Source organism: Podarcis liolepis (genome assembly GCF_965112155.1).
Source record: "Podarcis liolepis genome assembly, chromosome: 2".
NCBI lineage: Eukaryota > Metazoa > Chordata > Lepidosauria > Squamata > Lacertidae > Podarcis > Podarcis liolepis.
Window position 1 is genome coordinate 105,789,179 of NC_139555.1, and position 20,525 is coordinate 105,809,703.

The 20,525-nt window shown below is 50.6% G+C and overlaps 1 protein-coding gene and 1 long non-coding RNA gene across 4 annotated transcripts in view; one reads left to right on the forward strand and one right to left on the reverse strand.

The window, feature by feature from the left end:
- Positions 1–20,525, reverse strand: part of MTMR14 (myotubularin related protein 14) — an 87,452-nt gene that overhangs the window by 29,258 nt on the left and 37,669 nt on the right. For all 3 annotated transcript variants that reach the window (XM_083491938.1, XM_083491937.1, XM_083491939.1), the window contains exons 10-17: positions 19,999–20,065; positions 18,228–18,313; positions 16,883–16,959; positions 16,145–16,181; positions 14,480–14,550; positions 12,963–13,012; positions 8,436–8,574; positions 1,836–2,012 (exon numbers count right to left, since the gene is read on the reverse strand). In XM_083491938.1, the coding sequence (XP_083348064.1) occupies positions 1,836–2,012; positions 8,436–8,574; positions 12,963–13,012; positions 14,480–14,550; positions 16,145–16,181; positions 16,883–16,959; positions 18,228–18,313; positions 19,999–20,065 (704 nt within the window). The remainder of the gene's footprint in view (positions 1–1,835; positions 2,013–8,435; positions 8,575–12,962; positions 13,013–14,479; positions 14,551–16,144; positions 16,182–16,882; positions 16,960–18,227; positions 18,314–19,998; positions 20,066–20,525) is intronic.
- On the forward strand, positions 8,582–12,387 carry LOC310702198. Its single transcript, XR_014523348.1, has 2 exons — positions 8,582–9,329; positions 9,707–12,387. It is a non-coding gene; the product is annotated as an uncharacterized lncRNA (long non-coding RNA).

A 20,525-nucleotide genomic window follows, 5' to 3' on the forward strand; every position in this document is an offset into this window, starting at 1 on the left:
TTGCTCTATAAGACTCACTTTTTCCCTCCTAAAAAGTACGGGGAAATGTGTGTGCATCTTATGGAGCGAATGCAGGCTGCACAGCTATCCCAGAAGCCGGAACAGCAAGAGGGATTGCTGCTTTCACTGCACAGCGATCCCTCTTGCTGTTCTGGCTGCTGAGATTCAGAATATTTTTTTTCTTGTTTTCCTCCTCCAAAAACTAGGTGCGTCTTGTGGTCTGGTGAGTCTTATAGAGCAAAAAATACGGTACCTTAAAATAAAAAATCACGGCGCCCATCGTTGACTCATAAACGACAATTTGACCGATTTCCTTGCAATTTAGCCCCCCAAAATCTTTTCATTTTCATTTCCTCTAAATACAACTAAATCTGACGTAACGCTGACCACATCTCCAGCATAAGGAAGCTGGTAACCTGCACATCTTTTCAAGTTCAACAGAGCAACAGCGAGACCATGTAGTTCCTAAAACACTGCAGTTCCTGGTCCCGAAAGGATTTCACGTGGCACTAACCAATTGTTGCCTTCTTCCCAGACTCCCTACCCACCCAAACGTGCTCAAGCACTTAAAACAAATCTTTACGACGGGTTTGTTCAACACCGCAGGAGAGGAAGAAGAGAGACACAATTTACAGAGTCGAATTTGGAGCAGTTGTTCAATAATTTTGCATCGAGCTATACCTGCATGATACCGAAAGCTTCCTTCAGGCGGCCCAACTTCTCTTGCCCACGGATGGCGTGGCACCTTCTTCCCCAAGCCCCCAATTCCAGCATTCATGGGCACAGCCCCCTGCTAGCCGTGCCTACGTTTTAACACAGTCCTCTAGCATTCCCTTCCAAAGCAAGATGCAGAGAAAGTACCAGAGTGCCTCTGCGTACTTAACAGACATAAACAGGGCACTTTCCTAGGTGTCCCTGGATTTGCTGGGCCACACGCATAATCTGAAGCCCGGAAGCACAACTTCTGGCACTGCCAAAAATATGAACCCACTCTCTTTTTTCAGAATTAAAAATTCTAGAGCTCATGGACAAACTGAAAACTGCGGACAGTGGGAAATCCCTAAAGCCGTAAAAGGGCTACGCAGGAATTTTTAGGGATATCTGGCTCGACCTAGTACAGTGGTACCTCTGGTTAAGAACTTAATTCGTTCCGGAGATCTGTTCTTAACCTGAAACTGTTCTTAACCTGAGGTACCACTTTAGCTAATGGGGCCTCCTGCTGCCACTGCAGCGCGATTTCTGTTCTCATCCTAAAGCAAAGTTCTTAACCCGAGGTACTATTTCTGGGTTAGCAGAGTCTGTAACCTGAAGCGCCTGTAACCCGAGGTACCACTGTACTGCTTCTTGTGCAGCCAGTACAACCCAGTGAAGTTTCTTGACCCCCTCCAGCCTCAAAGGCTGCCATCCCCCAAACTCGGTGCTTTTCTTCCTCTCCTCATTCTGCTAAGTCGGCACCGGGCCCAGAACTGAGGCAGCAGGAGCAGACATCTCAGGTGGCAGAATCCGGGTGGAACTAAAGAGCAGCAAATTGCCACTTTAATTATATTTTTACCGCAAGGGGAAGGGCAGCGGGTGCTTTTTCCTTGCGGCGGCACTTGGCGAAAAGTTCCCAAACTGCTGCCTGAGAAGGAAATTTGTGTACATTTGCATGATCGATTCCTTCCTAACACCTGGTTTTTCTAAAAGGGGGAAAGGAGGGTTTCTTTCATGGGCAGCTGCTAGAATGCTGCCGCCATCGCTTCTCCTGCAGACTATCGCCAATGTCGTGCGCAGCTTGGCAACCTGCCCCAACCCCCCGCTCTCCAAAGTGATACAAGCCTCACTCCGTCTCTCACCTGGCTTTGGGCACTTCCAGAGGACTGCTGCCCAGCCTTGAGAAGTTCTCCGAGTGGTTGGAAGAGGAGGAGCTGGAGGACTTGGCTTCGAGCACGCCCTGGACGGGCAGCCGTTCCTCGGACGGTTGCGGCCGACCCCACAGGACTGTCTGTGGGGAGGAGGCGCAGTTTTTCCTCCTGCAAAAAATAAAAATAAAAATAGTAATACAGAAAAAATAAGGAAACGCACCTACTTGGGCTGCGAGTGCCAAGCCAAGTGGGGAAGAAGAAGAAGAGTTTGGATTTGATATCCCGCTTTATCACTACCCTAAGGAGTCTCCAAGCGGCTAACATTCTCCTTTCCCTTCCTCCCCCACAACAAACACTCTGTGAGGTGAGTGGGGTTGAGAGACTTCAGAGAAGTTGTGACTGGCCCAAGGTCACCCAGCAGCTGCAGGTGGAGGAGCGGGGACGCGAACCCGGTTCCCCAGATTACGAGACTACCCCTTTTAACCACTACACCACACTGGAAGTCTAGGCCGCCTCAAGGCAGGTTCCTCCTTGCCTCCTAACTGCTCCACTCCCTCTCCACCAGAAAGGCTTCCAGGGAGGTCAGGCCAAAGGTTTATAAGGTATTCCCCTGGACTCTCAAAATGCTCAGACCATTAACTGGAGCTCAGCATCCTCTCGAAAGAGAACAGCATCCAGGGGGGTCACCCATTCCCATAATCATGGATCTTTCCCCCCTTTTAAAAAATAATAATCTATACAACAAGAAAAAGAGATTTTATATATATATATAACACACTTCTATTCCACCTCTCCAATAGAAATGGCTCACGGCAGCTAACAATAGGTTAATCTACTGAACTTTTGGAGTTCACTGTAGTAAAAAAAAAAATATAGAAAGCCCAGAATACAAAGGGACAATCACCCTCCAGCAATACAGCAAATCACAATCAGAACAGGAGCTGAAAGCTATTCATACCCTAAAAGCCTTATTAGAAGATTTTTAGCCGTCAGGTGAAAGACTGCTGAAGAGGGTATTTACATAGCGCTCTGCAGCCTACAGAGTCGCTATTATTCCCATTTCGCAGATGGGAAGGCTACGCCCAAGAGAACAATGATAAGCCTAAAGTCAGCACAGCGAGTTTATGGCTGGGGCAAGATCTGAACCAGGAAACTTTCCAGCTCACCTCCCCTGCTCTGAGTCTCTCTGCTACTACAGCAGCTCTCTCGGGGCCAGACCCCAAGCACTTCCAGCAGCTGCCTATTCTGCAGTTCTTAATTCACGTTCCCAAGACAATGGGGCTTTGCTGCTGCTGCTGCTGCTGCTGCTATGGAGATTCACTCTTTTGATTTCCAAGTACCTGCTATTGTGAAGCAAAGCTTGGATCCTGAGCTGAGAAGGGCGAGATAGACCCAAACTTGACTGGGATAAGCTTGCACTGAGTGACAGGTGCCATTTCTGCTCTCTGCACATTTCCATGACGTTTATCACCCGCACGACCTAAAAACACCAGGACTTTAACCTTTCCCCCTCCTCCTTTTGTATTCTGAGCTTTCATATTCATCGTTCCCTCACCTTCTATCATTCAAGCCCTTCCAAAAATACAGTGGTACCTCGGGGTAAGAACTTAATTCGTACCGGAGGTCTGTTCTTAACCTGAAACTGTTCTTAGCCTGAGGTACCACTTTAGCTAATGGGGCCTCCCGCTGCACGATTTCTTTTCTCATCCTGAAGCAAAGTTCTTAACCCGATGTACTATTTCTGGGTTAGTGTGTAAACTGAAGCGTCTGTAACCTGAAGTGTCTGTAACCCGAGGTACCACTGTACTGAAATTCTGAGGACAGGCTACATTTTGGAAGCAAGCTAAAGAGCACGCAGCAAATACTAATCTTTGCAGAACTGATTCTCAGCAGAGAAAAAAGATGGGGGGGGAGGGGGACAGAAACACGCTTAAGAGCAGAATTGTGACAAATTTGCTCTCTCTTCCATCTCGTTCTGCTTTCCCAGGTGTTACCATGCAGCCTTGGGAGCCATCTCCCCACTGCCAAGGAGAGGTGCCAGGAATTCTTTGCCCCAAAGGGTGAATTCACAGAGGGTTTCCTATGTCTAATGTAGACGTTGCTAGGATTAAGCAGGATAGCATTTAGGTAAATCCGGAAGGTGGGCTGCAGCCATTGCACAGCGGCACCTTCTCCCCAGCTGCTGTGATCACAGGAACACCTGCAGGCTGCCTTTAGCTACGGCCAGATTTGCACAAACCACCCCTCTCAATTGCAGACACACATAGCCCTGGAAGAGCTATAGGGCTGCTCGTGTTCAAGGGGAGGTTTGGTGCAAGCCAGCCCTTAGCAGCTGGGAGACCTGAACCTTCCACAGCCGTTCCCTCTCCCTGCTACTGCCCCAATGCTTTCTGTTTCCCTTGCTGCCTGCTGAGCGATTATCAGAGGCCTGGCTTATTACCCCTTGCTGCGCACGTTAATAAGGGCTCTCCTGAAACCCCAGGATTTCCTCGCAAGACCCTCGGCGACTCGCTCTCCAGAGCGGCAAGGCAGCGGGGCCAGGCTTTCGAGAGCCTTTATGCACTCCCTTGCCTTGTGATTGCTGCATTGTGCGCGGGCACAAGGCTGCGACTTAATGAAGTGCCTAATAACACAGCCACAGGCACTCAAGCAGGCAGGCAGAGAAGAGAGGCAATTAAAAAAAGAGAGAGGCTTTTAAAAACAGGACAGGGCTCCCCGCAGCTTCCGCAACCGTCCCAGCTTTTGTGAGGGGGGTGGGGAGCACGCGGGGGGGGGGGGGGGGAGAGAGAGAGAGGCCCAGAACTGGCAGCTAAAAATGGGCTTCCTTGCATGGAAGAGATTCGATTTTCTCCCTTGCACGCAAGAAGAGCCCTGCAGGATCCGGCCATCTAGCCCAGCATCCTGTTCTCGCAGTGGCCAGCCTGTAGGAAACATGCAAGCAGGATGCAAGCACAAAGGCACTCTCCCCGCATCCTGCAGTTTCCAACAACTGACATCCAGGAGGGCTGGTGCCTCTGATTGTGGAGACAGAGCGTACTATGGTTTGCGCCAAACCGCCTACACGGCCGGTGTCTTATGCCAAACTTCTCCAACCTGGTGGCACCCTCCAGATGATGTTGAGTTCCAAGCCAGCATGGCCAATGCTGCTGCAAGGGATGGTGGGACTTGTAGTCCTAACACCTGGAAGGAACCATGTTGGAGACAGCGACCCAAGGAGCCATGGCCCTTTTCCCAAATGCACATCTGGGTTAAAGGAAGGTCCCGGGTCAGAGGAGACCGAATAAGCCAAGGTCCCTTTCAACTCTACGATTCCTGGGCTGAGTACCAACTTCCTCCTTGTCAGCAGCTGGAGTCAGGTGTAAAGGTAAAGGTAAAGGGACCCCTGACCAGTAGGTCCAGTTGTGGCCAACTCTGGGGTTGCGGCGCTCATCTCGCATTATTGGCCGAGGGAGCCGGGTACAGCTTCCGGGTCATGTGGCCAGCATGACTTAGCCCCTTCTGGCGAACCAGAGCAGCGCACGGAAACGCCGTTTACCTTCCCGCCGGAGTGGTACCTATTTATCTACTTGCACTTTGATGTGCTTTTGAACTGCTAGGTTGGCAGGAGCAGGGACCGAGCAACGGGAGCTCTCCCCCGTCGCGGGGATTTGAACGGCTGACCTTCTGATCGGCAAGTCCTAGGCTCTGTGGTTTAACCCACAGTGCCACCCGCATCCCGGAGTCAGGTGTAGGTCAGTGATAAAAACCCACGATGTCAATGAAGTTAACTCTTTATTCGAAGAACCCAAAACAGTGCAGGCCTAGTGATCCCAGCAACTCTTCCCCGCAGGTCTTGCCCCAATGAGGCAGGTGCAAGGACTCAAAGTCTCTGCCTTTCCACGGCTGCCTAAGTCTCCAGGGTTTTTGCCAAGCAATCGGAGACTGTGCCTGTGCACAATCAATCTCTCCTCTGCTCTTTTCATTTCTCTGTGTGTTCTGGGAGACCAGGAGGGAGGGGTGGGGCTGGTTGCAGCAGCAGCAGCAGCAGCAGCAGCAGCAGCAGCAGGAGACTCCCTGTATTTTTCTGCAGCCGGCCTCCTCTCTCTCTCCTGGCCTCCCTCCTCTCCAGCTTCTGAACCAGGACTGCTCTCTGTCCCAGCTTCCTCCTGCTCACTAAACCCTGTTGCCTCTCCAGCTTCTGATGCCTCCTCCTCCCAAGTCTGCTCCCTCTTCTCCCTCTGGCCACTTGTCGTTGTCCCACCACCAATCCCCTGGCTCTGAGCCTTCCTCTCTTGGGGGGGTTCCCCAGCTGGTTCCCCCCGACACTCCTCCAAGTTTCCCTTCCAACACATACAACAGCCCCCACGGGACTGGGGTTATCCTTGCACATGATGTAAATTGAGAAATACAGAGACGGTGTGCGCACACAAAGAAGTCCTCTGGCTACAGAATCTGCCTTCCAGCTCAGAATTCCAGACAGCCCTGCACAATACTCAGGCAACCCAGGACAGCTTCCAGCTCCTGCGGAATCATCTGCCAGCCCTTCTTTCCCTGCAAGGTTTTCACTGTCAGCTACTGTGCGCCGCCTGCAATTTGACTGGGGTGCTGAGCAGACTTGGCAGGGCCACCATTTTGAGGGCTGCCCATGCTCTGAACAGATCTCTCTCTCTCTCTCTCTCTCTCTCTCTCTCTCTCTCTCTCTCTCTCTTGCACTTCAAGAAGCCAGGCATGCAACAGCAAGCTGAGGGTTCACTGTTGCCCAGAGGATTTCCAGCTGCCTCTCAGCACAGCCCAGATTTAGCTCAGAATAATTGCACTGTAAAATATCATTAGCACACGTGCTTGGGGAGGAGAAAGAAAAATTAAACTGAGCAGGGCAGGCCCGCGGGCAAGGCTCCGAAATCCCCAGCCTTTGGCTCCCTACCCTCCCGTCATGTGGGAGAGCTTCTCCTCTTCTCCCGCTAGCTCCTCTCCCGCATAGACTTCAAGGTCCAGGATAATGGAAGGGAGGGGAGGACAAGTCCCCCCCCCCGCCACGGCGGAACGACCTTCACTGTCAAGGATCCGCCTATCCTAGGGCCAAGTGGTATGCCATGCTTGGACGAAATTGGTTGGCTGGCTTCCCCCCTGGATTTGAGAGCCTTTTCTACAGAAGAAGCTGCCTTATTCCTAATCATCCAGTCCATCTGCTTAATCATCTGGACCATCAAGCTCAGCGTCATCTATGGTGACAGGCAGCGGTTCTCCAGTTTCCCAGAAAGGAGCCTTCGCAAGCCCTGCTACCAGCAGATCACAGAGTGGCATTCCGGAATGTAGGACGGCCAACTTTAGCCCTAGGAGGTGGATTTTGTGCAGTCAAGATGGGGGACAGGAGGTAGAACCCTATATCCATTGAGTCACTCCTGCCTGCCTGCCTCCCGCCCCTTGGCTTGGAAGGGCCCCCCGTGCCCAGGCTGAAGAACATTCCTAGTTATAAGTGAGAGGGTTGCTATCTATCATGGATGCTTTCGCTGAGATTCTTGCATTGCAGGCAGTTGGAATGGATGATCCCTGCGGGACCCTTCCAACTCTATGACTGTACAGTAGTACCTTGGGTTATGAACGCTTCAACTTACGTTTTTCGGGTTACAAACAATTGTAACCCAGAAGTAAGTTGTCCGAGCTCTCGGAGGCTTCGCCGTTGCCTGGAGGCAAACCCAGATATCCGCGGGGCCTACTGAGCTCTCTGAGGCCTCCGCGAATGTCGGGAACCAAGCCCCGACATCTGCGGGGTCTGCAGAGGCTCGGCGACTGGGCTCCAGCCGTCGGAGCTCTCTGAGGCCTCTGCAAATGCCAGGAGCCAAGCCGACTGTGATTGTGGAAGAGGACCCTGAGCCCCCCCTCCAAACAATGAGTGCACGTAAGAAAAGAAATCAATGTTAATTTTTTTCATCTAAAATACTGTCTTATTTATTTTATAGTACAGTACATTGATTATTGCCTTCATTTTATGGATCAGTGGTCTTGTGAAACAGTAAAATTCATGTTAAATTGCTGTTTCAGGGGGTGTTTTTCATCGTCTGGAACGGATCAATCCACATTCCATTACTTTCAATGGGAAAGTCCGCTTCAGGCTAAGAACGGACTTCCAGAACCAATTAAGTACTTAACCCGAGGTACCACTGTACAATGTCCCAGAGGCTTTCTAATTCAGTATTGGGAGAGGAACCAGTGAGGTGAGATGAATGCACCGTGTGTGTATGGGGTACTAGACAGGCCATTTCTGACTTGACAGGTGCCCTCTGCCAAATGAAGGGGTTCCCCAGGGCCTCTGCAATAATACTGAGTTTATGTGCATGCCTAATTTTGCACCTGGATGTACTGTGAGGCGTGTTGGAACCTCAGCCAGCCCAGCAACACACCGAGGGTGAGGTTGGCTCAAGGTACCTTTGGGGTCACTACTTCAAAAATTGGGAAGGGTGGGAGGCCTGGATGTAGCTGCTGCTACCTTAGGCCCTGTCTAAGCTATTGTAACGGACTGCTTTTGTGGCACACTAAAGCCATGAACGCGCTGCCACACATACACCCGCCCCATGGTTGAAGGCACATGCATACACGCACACATGGTCTTACCAAGCAGCCTGTGTTTGAGACCCTGCTGGCATCAGCTCCACTGCTTCGTAGGTGAAGCTCCCTGCAGCCCCAGGTGAGTTCTCCATCACAAGAGAGAAGTCGCTGCTGAGACTAGTAGGGCTGCCCCGGTCCCTCTGCTCTGGAACACAAAGAGAGCAACGTCGGACTACCTTTCTTCTATAAAGTAGCAGACCCAGCATCCCCGCAAACAAACCTCACACGGAGATCCCCACCACACATGAACTCACGCAACGGTTCGTTTTAATACTTGCGGCCTAGGATCTACGTACCTGCGGGACCACCTCTCCTGGTATGCCCCGCGGAGGACCTTAAGGTCCACAAATGACAACATTTTGGAGGTCCCAGGTCACAAGGTGGTTAGACTGGTCGTAACTAGGGCCAGGGCCTTTTCAGTACTGGCCCCAAATTGGTGGAACGCTCTGTCACAAGAGACTAGGGCCCTGTGGGACTTGACATCTTTCCGCTGGGTCTGCAAGACAGAGCTGTTCCGCCTGGCCTTCGGTTCGGACTCAGTCTGACCCTTATGTTTCCCTCCCCTTATGGTTCTGGTGAGGCTGCATTTTAAATTGCATTTTAACCTGTATTTTAAATTGTGACCCCCCCATTATGTTTTTACTGTAATTTCACTGTTGTTAGCCACCCTGAGCCTGGCTCTGGCCAGGGAGGGCGGGGTATAAATAAAATTTATTATTATTAACAGCTTTAATCAGAAGGAGAAACATCTGTTTGCTTACTCATAATAAATAGCTCCTATGTGATAGGCAGGAGGTTCGGAGGCATATTTTGGATTCAATTTTTCAGTACAGTCCATACAAGTCTAACTGCTGTCTTGCAAAAAGAACAGGAGCTTGTTTATGAACTCTATGCAAACAGGTAAGGGACGCGGGTGGCGCTGTGGGTAAAAGCCTCAGCGCCTAGAACTTGCCGATCGCATGGTCGGCGGTTCGAATCCCCGCGGCGGGGTGCGCTCCCGTCGTTCGGTCCCAGCGCCTGCCAACCTAGCAGTTCGAAAGCACCCCCGGGTGCAAGTAGATAAATAGGGACCGCTTACCAGCGGGAAGGTAAACGGCGTTCCGTGTGCTGCGCTGGCTCGCCAGATGCAGCTTGTCACGCTAGCCACGTGACCCGGAAGTGTCTGCGGACAGCGCTGGCTCCCGGCCTATAGAGTGAGATGAGCGCACAACCCTAGAGTCTGGCAAGACTGGCCCGTACGGGCAGGGGTACCTTTACCTTTACCTTTATGCAAACAGGTATCACATGAGATTGCATGTACATTGTGCAGTTATGCTGAAGAAGCATAAGATTACCGGGTGCAAAAGATTGTTTTTTTAAAAAAAAGTTAAGAAAACAAGCTTCACTGCCTGATGAGATTTCAAAATTGGTGTTTTGGGTTTTTTTAAGGGTGGGGGAAGGTGAGGCAATGTTATAATGTGGTTCCATGTGGTCAGAAATGGGACTGGGGTGTCCCACATCATAGCCAGAGATGGGCGCAAAAGGTATCAGCAGACATATCCATAACGGGAAGAGCGTGAGCTGTTTATACAGTTGCTTATTTACACAGGCTCTTCTTGCTACGGAATATATGTAGCTCCAATTCTGCACTTCTCAGAAACAGCCAAACCGTTTCCAAGCTGCAGCTGAGAAAAGCATGGCAGAACTTAAGAGGCGCGGCTGGTTTTTTTTGTTTTAATTATTAGCAAAGATGACAGTTCGGTGATCTGTCACAAGACTGAGCATTACCCACCTGCAGTGATGAGAGCAAGAGTTGCCAGGCTCTCGTTCGGAAGCAGCACCTGTTTATTTAAGAGCTCAGGAGGGGCAAGGAAAAGGTGGGGAAGCTGCGGCCATTCCAGATGCTGCCGACCTCCCAAATGCGTAGCAGCCCCAGGGCAGCAAAGCCAGGAATGGGGAACACAGGGAGCTGCCTGGTGCCTGCCAGGGGTTAAGCATGTGCTTAGCCACTGAGCCACAGCCTCTCCCCAAAGAGGGGGCTGATGGGAGTTGTAGTCAATGTGATAGGAATTTTGAGGTCTTAGATATATGGCAATGTTCATAACCGCACGTACATAGATCAGCACAGGAAGGCCAACCTGAAGCCATTTTTATTCCTAAACTGAGCAAATATTTTCTCTGAATGGTCAAAGTGGAAAAGCCTCCCCATTGTCTTTTCCTTCACAAATCCTGTCTTAAGGGTATGTCTGTGTTTGAATAGGGTGTGAGCCTGTGACCTGGCCCAGGAACTAAGTATTTATCACTACAAAAGAATGGCCAGGCTCCCCAGGCAATCCAATCAAGTAACCTGCCAGACAGGAGATCAACAACAACAGGAGAAAAACAATATTCAAATTTCTGTTTTAGACCGCCTTCTCTGTGATGTACGTGTGATGTATCTGAGGGGTGGTCTTAGGTTACACCCCTTCTGTGATGTATGTATGATGTTTCTGGGGGTGGTCTTGATCTACAGGGTGGCAATTTCAAAAGTCTTTATAAGGCCTTGCACGCCATTTTTCTGGGTCCCTCCTCTCTCCTGCGGGTGAGGGGAGCACCCTGTTGCAACAGATCAATAAAGATCAAGCTTACTAGCTGCTTTGCTTCTCAATATTCTCTGGTTGGCCTCTGCTATTTTCTCCTACCGATAGGGAACCTATGTAAGGATTCTATATGGGCTCTTGGATACCCCATAAGGGAAAAGGGCAATTTTTGTTTACAACATCTGACACCTGAAGGACCACAGGTTCACTACTCTGGGCTAAGAAGACGCAGACCCCATTTGCCCACTCTCCTCTCCTACCCACTGTGTGGGTCACAAGTCATAAATGGGCCAATAGTGAGGCGGGAGTCACAGCTTGCTATATCCTCTTGGTGCACCGGAGCTTTTCTTTTTAAAGATAAACAGGCAGTCTTTTACAATCCTAGTCAGCAGCAAGCAGGCCTTTGCCCACCATCAGCAAAGCCCCATCTGAGAGCATTGCGGACTCAGACCCGCTTTCAGATCTCAGCCCAGCGACAAACTTGCTGGGGGGGGGGTCCCTGGGGCAACACCCCACCTTTCCAAGCACAGCTCCCCACCTGCAAAATGGGAGGGAACAGCATCTTATGCTTCTCACCCGTGATGTGAGATTTTTTCTCCTTAAGAGTTATAACCAGGGGCATGTATATACTCAGAATTTAGTGCCACATTCTCTGACCAGAAAATGCTGCAGCCCAGTGGATTGGGCGTATTAAGCACACCTGCATGACTGCTTTGATTTTGCGTAACTTTAAAAAAACTGCTGCTGGGAGTGTCAAGGGGAAGGAGGACTTATGCAGGAAAGTCAATTCCCACCACCATCACTGGAAATCTTATGCTGCATCTGCACAGTACCAGACTGCTTGAAACAGTCGTGGCTTTTCCTAAAAAATCCTGCAAACTGTAGTTTGCTGAGGGTCACACTGAGTTGTTAGGAGCTGCAATTCCCACAGTGGTTTAACAATCAATCCCTCCTCTGAGGTTACTCTGAGAGCTGTATTTCGCTGAGGGGAAATAGGGCTCCCCTTACAGTTCCCAGAGAGAAGCCATGACTGTTTATAAAGTGATACAATACCACTTTAAACCCCTAGGGTAGATGGGGCCTGACTCTGCCACCTCTCTAGATCCTGAAATTTTAGCAGGCACTGCACACATACGCTTGGGTCTTCCAATCTGAGAGGACTGGGCAGTTTGTGTATGTGCGCTTTGATCAGGGTGACAAGTTCTCAGGAAATCGAATTATTGCCACATTCTGCGGCAGCACATGCACACCAATTGAGGTTGTCTGGTTATCTCAGAACACACACCCGTCCCTCAGCGGTTTCAAGGATTTGGCCCTTATGTAACAAGCATGGTTGTATCCAGCAAAGTCATCCCATGTGCACCGTTTGTGGAATCAAATTTCTCCCCATGTGTTCCCCCACCCCAAAAAAGAAAAATGTTCTGGGGGTCCCACGGGGGCAGATTTGGGGAGGGAAGGGGGCACGCAGGAAAGGAGGGAAAGTTCCATTGCACTAACAGAAGTCTTTTTGCTAACAGGACGGCATTGCATTAGTACAAAAATATTTATGGAGGGGGAAACTTGAAATGGGAAGGAACTCCAAGCAGCCCAGTGATGACTGAGCGTGCTCAGGGGGGGCTGGTTGACTGTTTGCGAGGAAATAGAAAACTGGGGCAGGGGGAGAAGGGGGAGATACCCTGGAAGTGGGGAGTGCTCTACACTGCAACATTTTGTTGCAGGCCCCTTTTGTTATCCTCATTTTCAATCAGCAGCTGAAGTAGATTTCCGTTGCAGTTGTAGAGACACCGATCTTTTCTGGAATCTGAATCCAGCGACCTGGTCACCTTCCTGTGAAACTGCGATGAGCTATGGCTCTCAAAGGCTTCCCCCAAATTCCCCTAGTGAGCGAAACATTGCTGGCCCCCCATGCCATCAGAAAGCAGACCCAGCTGAGGCTAGAGGGGGGACTGGTTAGGAGGCGGCAAGAGACACTCACTCAGCATACAGATCTCTTCCAAAGTAAATCCGGGTGGCAGGCTCTTCCGTCTAGGGCGGGGAGAGACAAAACATGACAAGTCATCAGATGCCACTGAACCACCAATGGAAAAAAGGATTTGGAAACAGTATTCCTCAAGGTCTTGACTGGTTAAACAGCTACTGACCAGGAGGGAATTTAGCCCTGCCACAGAAGAAAGGAATTTTTGAAAGTATTTGGCTTAAAAAAATACAAATACAAGGGGAAGTGAACGCCACAAGAACTTGAGAGATTTTGGCAAGGTCTTGTGAGAGTTCACTGGAAACTGGCGCTGGTGCTGTTTCTCCACTGCCAGCGTGGCGTTGGGGGCTTCTGCCGCCTGAGGTGGCAGCCTCACCCTGCCTCATAGTTGGGCCGGTAAACAATAGGAGTTTGTCCTAACTGGGCTCTGCCCAGAAGTCTCTTGCTAGCCACCATTTCGAGACAGAACGCTGAACACTATCCATACCATTAATTTTTTAAAAACAAAAAACAAGCAATCTTAGAGCCAAAGAAAACAATTCTTAAAACCAGCCATTTCAGGGGGGGAAAGTCTTTCATTTAAAATAAAAAAAAACAGGTGCCGTATTTTTCGCTCTATAAGACGTACCAGACCATAAGACGCACCTAGTTTTTGGAGGAGGAAAACAAGAAAAAAAATATTCTGAATCTCAGAAGCCAGAACAACAAGAGGGATCGCTGGGCAGCGAAAGCAGCGATCCCTCTTGCTGTTCTGGCTTCTGGGATAGCTGCGCAGCCTGCACTCGCTCCATAAGACGCACACACATTTCCCCTTACTTTTTAGGAGAGGAAAAGTGAGTCTTATAGAGCAAAAAATACGGTAATCTGGGGACATCTGTTCTCTCCAGTGGGAGAGAGTTCCACATCCCAGGGGCCATTAACAGAAAAGGAAGGCCCTGGGCTGTCCTGTCACACAGCAAACCACAACTGTGGATGGAACTGCAAGCAGGATATCTCCTTTCAGACCCTAAGGCATAGGCTGGCATGCAATGGACTTGGGTCCCCTGCTGTATAGGGCTCTATGGTAAACACCTTAAATTGTGCCCAGTAAGAAAGAGACAGTCAGGGAAGCTCTTTAAGGATCGGTGACACAATTCCACTTTGGGGCACCTGGCCGCCAAATTCTGCACTGCTTGCTGCTTCTGGACCATCTTCAAGGAGTGTGATGCTACTGCCACAGCTGCAGTGCTGTTTCAACAGCAACAGGTACGAGGCGAGAGGCCCTTTTGCCCGTTAATCCACCCCATGCGCCGACCAAACTCACGGCCACTTTTTTTTTCTTATGTAGGACTTTGCAGCCCAAACCTCTTCAGAGAAAGTGATGTGGCCCCGTTTTCGCTGCAGAATAAATTAAAGCAAATTGGGCCAAGGCACCTGGGTCTCCCATCTCCCAGTAGAAAGAGCGTGCGCTAACAAGATTCTCCGTTCTTTTAGGCTGCCTTTGGTAGCAGGAAGCTCCTACTGTGGGCTCTCCTTACCTTGGCGGCTTAGCAGCCGAGAAGTCCTCAGAGGTGATGTGCTTCAGAAAATCGAAGCAGAAAAAGAAAATCTGGAGCCAAGAGAGAGAGGGAGGAGAAAGCGTAAGAGAGAGCAAGGGGCGACAGCACTTGGTAATTGACAGCTGTCAATCATACTGTACGCCTTCCTCATCTCTGCAGGAAGGGGGCCGTCACCACCACACAAGCCTAGGCAAGACCCCCTCATAAGCCAACACTTTTCCAGGGGTCTCCTGCTGGCCAGGCCTGAGCACTGCTTGTGAGAAGGCAGAACAACACAAACACACAGAGCTGACATTATTAAAGTGGAGACATGGCTATGGAAAGGTGTTGCCAGTGGCGTAGCGTGGGTTCTCAGCACCCGGGGCAAGGCAAGTAATTTGCGCCCCCTAACCCGGGGCAAGGCAAGTAATTTGCGCCCCCTAACCTGTGGATTTTAGCACTCGAGTCTCTTCCACGCCCCCCCCAGATGTTGCGCCAGGTGCAGCAGGCCCCCCTGCACCCCCCACGCTACGCCACTGCTCCCACCACAAGTCTTCAGGACAGCCATCCGAAGGCTGGCGCGGGGAGAAGGTCTCTCCGCCCCACCGCTAGGCTTTGGAGCAGCCATCCGAAGGCTGGCGCGGGGAGAAGGTCTCTCCACCCCACCGCCAGGCTTCGGAGGAGGTCCGAGGACAGTGGGGTTCCTGCTTCCTCCAGGAGGGCCGGCCAAACGCGCCCCCCCAAATGTTGCGCCCGGTGCGGCCGGCACCCCTGGCACCCCCCACGCTACGCCACTGGGTGTTGCACATGCCCAAGTCAAGATGACCGGAGGGTCTGGGAACCCGCCGAGTTACAAATCACTTTGGCATCCTGGAATTTAAAAGAACAAATCATGGCGCAGGGGTTTCATTTGAAGAGGAAAACCCACCCAAGGACGATTAGGCAGCCACGCTTACACTCATTGGCCAATGCAGCCAAATTTCAGTCAAGCATCCCACCAAGCAAATACCTATGGGAAGCCCATAAGCAAAACATGAATGCCACGAGCATTTACCCGTTTGTGATCTCTAGCAACCAGTACTCATTATGACCTAACCTTATCCACCACAAGTTTGCCCAACACTCCTTTTTCAGAGCCATCCAAGTTGGCAGACATAGTTAAATCTTGGAGTGGTGCATCCCAGTTTAACTAAGGCACAGGGCAAAGCACTGCTTCCTTTTTTTTCTGCGCTGAATCGCCACCATCCAGCTTCCAGGGGGCTAATTCTGGCTTTGACTGATTGTGCGAGAGGGAGAAAAGCTTCTATCCACTTTCTCTACATTGCAGAAGGAGAAAAACCCTCTGTCCGCTTTCTCCACGCTGCTATCATGTCTAATTTACTTGCCTTTCTTCTCTAAACTGAAAGACGCCAATCGCTGCACCGTTCGACGTCTACTGCCTACAGGCTTGCTGGAGGTTTCTGCTCTGGGCCATTATGGGAAATAGGAAGCTCTCTGGCTTCCCGTGGCGCAGGATGCAAATTTTTAAGCTTATCCTGCTAAAATTTCGGTAAGACCTGCACGCTTCTGGCTACCGTTCCCTCACCCCAACCCCTCCCTGCCTGGGTGGAGTCCGCCATGGGATGCTGACATCACTGCCGCTCTTTTGATGAGAGCGACACTCACCTCCTCCCCTTTGCTGAGTCGATCCACTAGCATGTGCCTGCAAGAGAAAGAGGGAAACCGAGTAGCGTTCAAACTCAAGAGCAAGCAAGGAAACAGAGGCTGCCAGCCTGTTTCTCCATTGCCCACCCAATGTTTCTTCAGACTATGAGAAGAATTCACACAAGAGGGGAGGATCTTGAGACAGGCCTAGCTTGGAGCTTTCCGTCCCTGCTAGCTGTGAAGTAGGTTGGACTGAAGGTCTCCTGGATTTGCTGGATTTGCTGGTCGCATAATCACCAACTAATCTGGGAAGGGCAGAGCCTTCAATGGCAGCTTTAAGTTGTATTACGGTATTTTAGTATTTTTTTGGAAGCCGCCCAGAGTGGCTGGGGAAGCCCAGCCAGATGGGCGGGGTATAAGTAATAAATAATAATAATAACAATTATTATTATTATTATTATAAAAGTTAAGCTTCTATCTGCATGGTCTGGGGAAATCAGAGATACCCTTCTATGATCAGTGCCCCAGTACACAGATTATCACAGATTATCACTCACAGCTGTAGGCTGGGTGCACAGGTGCAACTGTGTGAAAGGGTCTCTATATGCTCACCTTCAAAACAAATGGCTGGTGTGGCGTAAGGAGCCCCCACCCTCAATTCAAATAGTTAAGGGAAACTGCATTAATCCAATCTGAAGCTGGTCCTACTGTTCCCTCCCTGGTTCCAGCCAAGGCAGGGCTAGCATCCAGCATGCTTACCCAAAGAGGAACCAGTCATAGGCCACGGTCAGATAAAGGATCTCCGCAGGTTCCAGGGATGCATGGATCAGCCCATCCTAAGGAACGAAAAACTGACAATACATCACAAATGACAATGGCATTCAGCTGTCCTGCATTTCCCCCTGCAGCTGTGTGGAAGAGAGACCCAAACAGGTTATAAGCCAAAGCGCTGTGTTCCTATGACTGAGAAATGGTTTCTTGTCAATGCAATGAAGCTATGCCAGCAATTCTCTCCAAAGCTATGTCATGGGGGGAGCTCCAGACCGAAAGCAGTTTTTGAAAAGCAAGCTTCTCGTCCTCAGTGTTATAGGAGAAAAAAAAGCTGTGACGTTTACAAACACCATGGGACAAATTTGACACCCACAGTTCTGAAGAGGCACCCCCTTTTTTTTTTTGCTGCTTCTCCGCCCTTCCTGTCGCCTCTCATTCCAGAGATTCCCCCCCCCTGCATTTCCCGACATCACAGCTTTATCAGCAAATGAAAATTATGCAAATGCAATAGACTCAACGCACTTTTGCTTGAGCGAACACAATTTGCTCCTGCTGCGGAACAAGAAACGGTAAGGAACAATAAGGGATGTGGATCAGAGGACATCAAGGAATTCAGTTTTTGTTAAGAGAGAGAGTGTGTGACTCTGGCCTCTAAGGTCACAGGGAAGGGAGGGGTAAAAGTTTCAGCTATTCACAGCCTAGAAACCAAAATGGGAGAGAATATTAAGTTTAAGGATTTCGGGGGTCCACAGCGGGGGGCCCTTCACCTGAAAATAAAGGTCACACACAAACCAAGCCTTCTTGCTCTGCCCCTGGCAGTGATTTCTTTGCCAGTCTGGAGGTACCAGCAAATGTTTGACCTCACTTCCTTCCCTGCCCCTCTGGAATTAGCTCTGTACGGAGGCTCCAGCAGTGCAAGATTTTAATTCGGTGCAACTCAAGTTGTCCCATATCCTCCAGCCCTCTCTGTCCCCAAAGGCAGCCCTAATTGTTCCACAAACCCCCACCTTCTTCCCCAGTCGAATAGTGGGGCAAGGTGTCCTCAGTTCTGAAAGCTGCCGCCTCTTCCAACTGTACCAGCAGTGCAAAAAGCGCCCCGTGTAATTTAGCATGTTGAACATTGTGTTTTCTACTAGCAGATCCGTGCATTTGAAGAAGAAAGTGGAGGGGTGGGAAGCATCATGGCAAGAACCAGAGAGGTCCCCTTGTTGCCAAATCAGGTACGAATGAAAAGCGACCGCCCCCCCCTCCACCCACCCTGCCCCCTTCCCAGGTCCCAGCTGCACCCCTTGGCGACTGCCTCGCCTGCGGAAACATGCCCATTGGTACTCACAGCCCACAGGGAGAGGCGCAGGAGGGAGATGAAGAGAGGCGTCCTGTCCCAGCCGGATATACAGTGTATCAGGAGCCCACTGTCATCTGCGCTGAGCCAGCAGGAAGGCAAAGCAAAGGGCGGGAGGGGAAAAGGCTGTGTTACTTGCATGGCATTCAGGATCAAAAGCCCCCCGGGGCACCGAGGGCTCCGCTAGCCCCCCAGGAGATGCGGTGGCATATGCCAGGCCAGATGCACAAGGCACAGCGTTCTCCGGGGACAGGCTCCGCAAGGCAGGCAACAAGGGACTATATGAAGCCTGGGGGACGGGAGAAAGGAAACAACAGAAGGACCTACTGAAAATTACTGAGTTAGGCCTGTGGATTTAAATAGGTCCACTGTGAGTAAAATCCAGCCAAATAACTGCCCTGTATATTCAGCCCCAGAGACGCAGGTGGCGCTGTGGGTTAAACCACAGAGCCTAGGACTTGCTAGGATGTTTGGAGAAGGTGGTGGTGATTCTCCACTTTCAGTTACACTTGGAGGGTAATGTGGGTTGAAAAAGGTTCCCCACCTTTGTCTTAATCAGATTCATGATGTGAGTGTTTAAGTGTGTGTCACCCAGCGGGCTTCCTGGCTGAGCGGGGATTTGAATGCTGGTCTCCCAGGCACTCTGACCACAACTTACAAATACACGTGTGGCGCTGTGGGTTAAACCACATAGCCTAGGGCTTGCTGATCAGAAGGTCGGCGGTTCGAATCCCCGCGATGGGGTGAGCTCTCGTTGCTCGGTCCCTGCTCCTGCCAACCTAGCAGTTCGAAAGCACGTCAAAGTGCAAGTAGATAAATAGGTACCGCTCCGGTGGGAAGGTAAACGGCGTTTCCGTGCGCTGCTCTGGTTCGCCAGAAGCGGCTTAGTCATGCTGGCCACATGACCCAGAAGCTGTACACCAGCTCCCTCAGCCAGTAAAGCGAGATGTAAAGCCGCAACCCCAGAGTCGGTCACCACTCGACCTAATGTTCAGGGGTCCCTTTACCTTTTTATATTCAGCCCTGATGAGCGAATCAGAGGGGGCAGATCGGGAGGCAAGTCAGCTACAGGGTCAGAGCTCGCAACAGGCGCCTCAAAGCTCACTGAGCGAAGCGAAATGAGAGGCCTCTGAAAAGCAGGGTATATGGAGTGGCTGCGTCCCAAATTCTCAGCCACAGAAGTTTCACGAGAGCTTTCTTGGGAGACATGCAGGGTGCACTGAGCAAAGGAGACCAGAGGCAACAGGCCTTTCATAAGGTCAAATGCATAGGGAGCAGCACTCTGCAGCTCAGCTCAGCTCACTGAAAGGGGATGCCAATACAGTGGTACCTCGGGTTACGTACTTAATTCGTTCCGGAGGTCCATTCTTAACCTGAAACTGTTCTTAACCTGAAGCACCACTTTAGCTAATGGGGCCTCCCACTGCTGCCACGCTGCCGCCGCGCGATTTCTGTTCTCATCCTGAAGCAAAGTTCTTAACCCAAGGTACTATTTCTGGGTTAGCAGAGTCTGTAACCTGAAGCATATGTAACCCGAGGCACCACTGTGCCCAACCCTCAATTCCTCTGCTTTTAGCCATGAGGTTTCTTTGCCATTGAGTTTTCTCCAAAACACTCTCTCTCTCTCTCTCTCTCTCTCTCTCTCTCTCTCTCACACACACACACACACACACCACAGTTTTCTAAAGTAGTCAAATAAGCCACCCCAAAAAGTACCCTCCCCCCATTTCCCACCTTCTCCACAACAAGAAGAGAACCTCACCGTCACCATTAATAATGGAGATCAGGAGCTTCAGGTAGTTCTGTGTCTGTTGCACCAGGTCCCAGCTCTGCAAGGGAGGGGAGGGCAATAGATGAGAAAGAGAGGAGAGAAAAAAGAAAACAGATAAAGTGATGCGTATTGGAGCATCTTTGCAATCCTGCTCAACACTCGTTACCTGAAACACTTAACCCACATTTTATTACCTGCTTCGTTTCTAAATTTTGTTCCCCCACGAAGAGGCAAGCTAGGGAGGACTGGCATGCAAGCAAGAAGTAGGAGAATGCAGAGCCACCCTTACTTTGCAGGAAACCACGTCTCTGCGGCGGCTCTCATAGAGCCCTCCTGCACTGTTGGAGGACGTGCATCTTAAGCTCTCTGTTCTTAGGGGCAGACACTTCAGCCTTTCCACTTGCCAAGTTCCCCAAAGGAGATTGACAACCACCATCTTCATCCGTGGGATCACAAGGGAAAGAGGGCTGCACGTTCTCTAGGTCAGTGTTTCCCAACCTTTTTTGGGCAAAGGCACA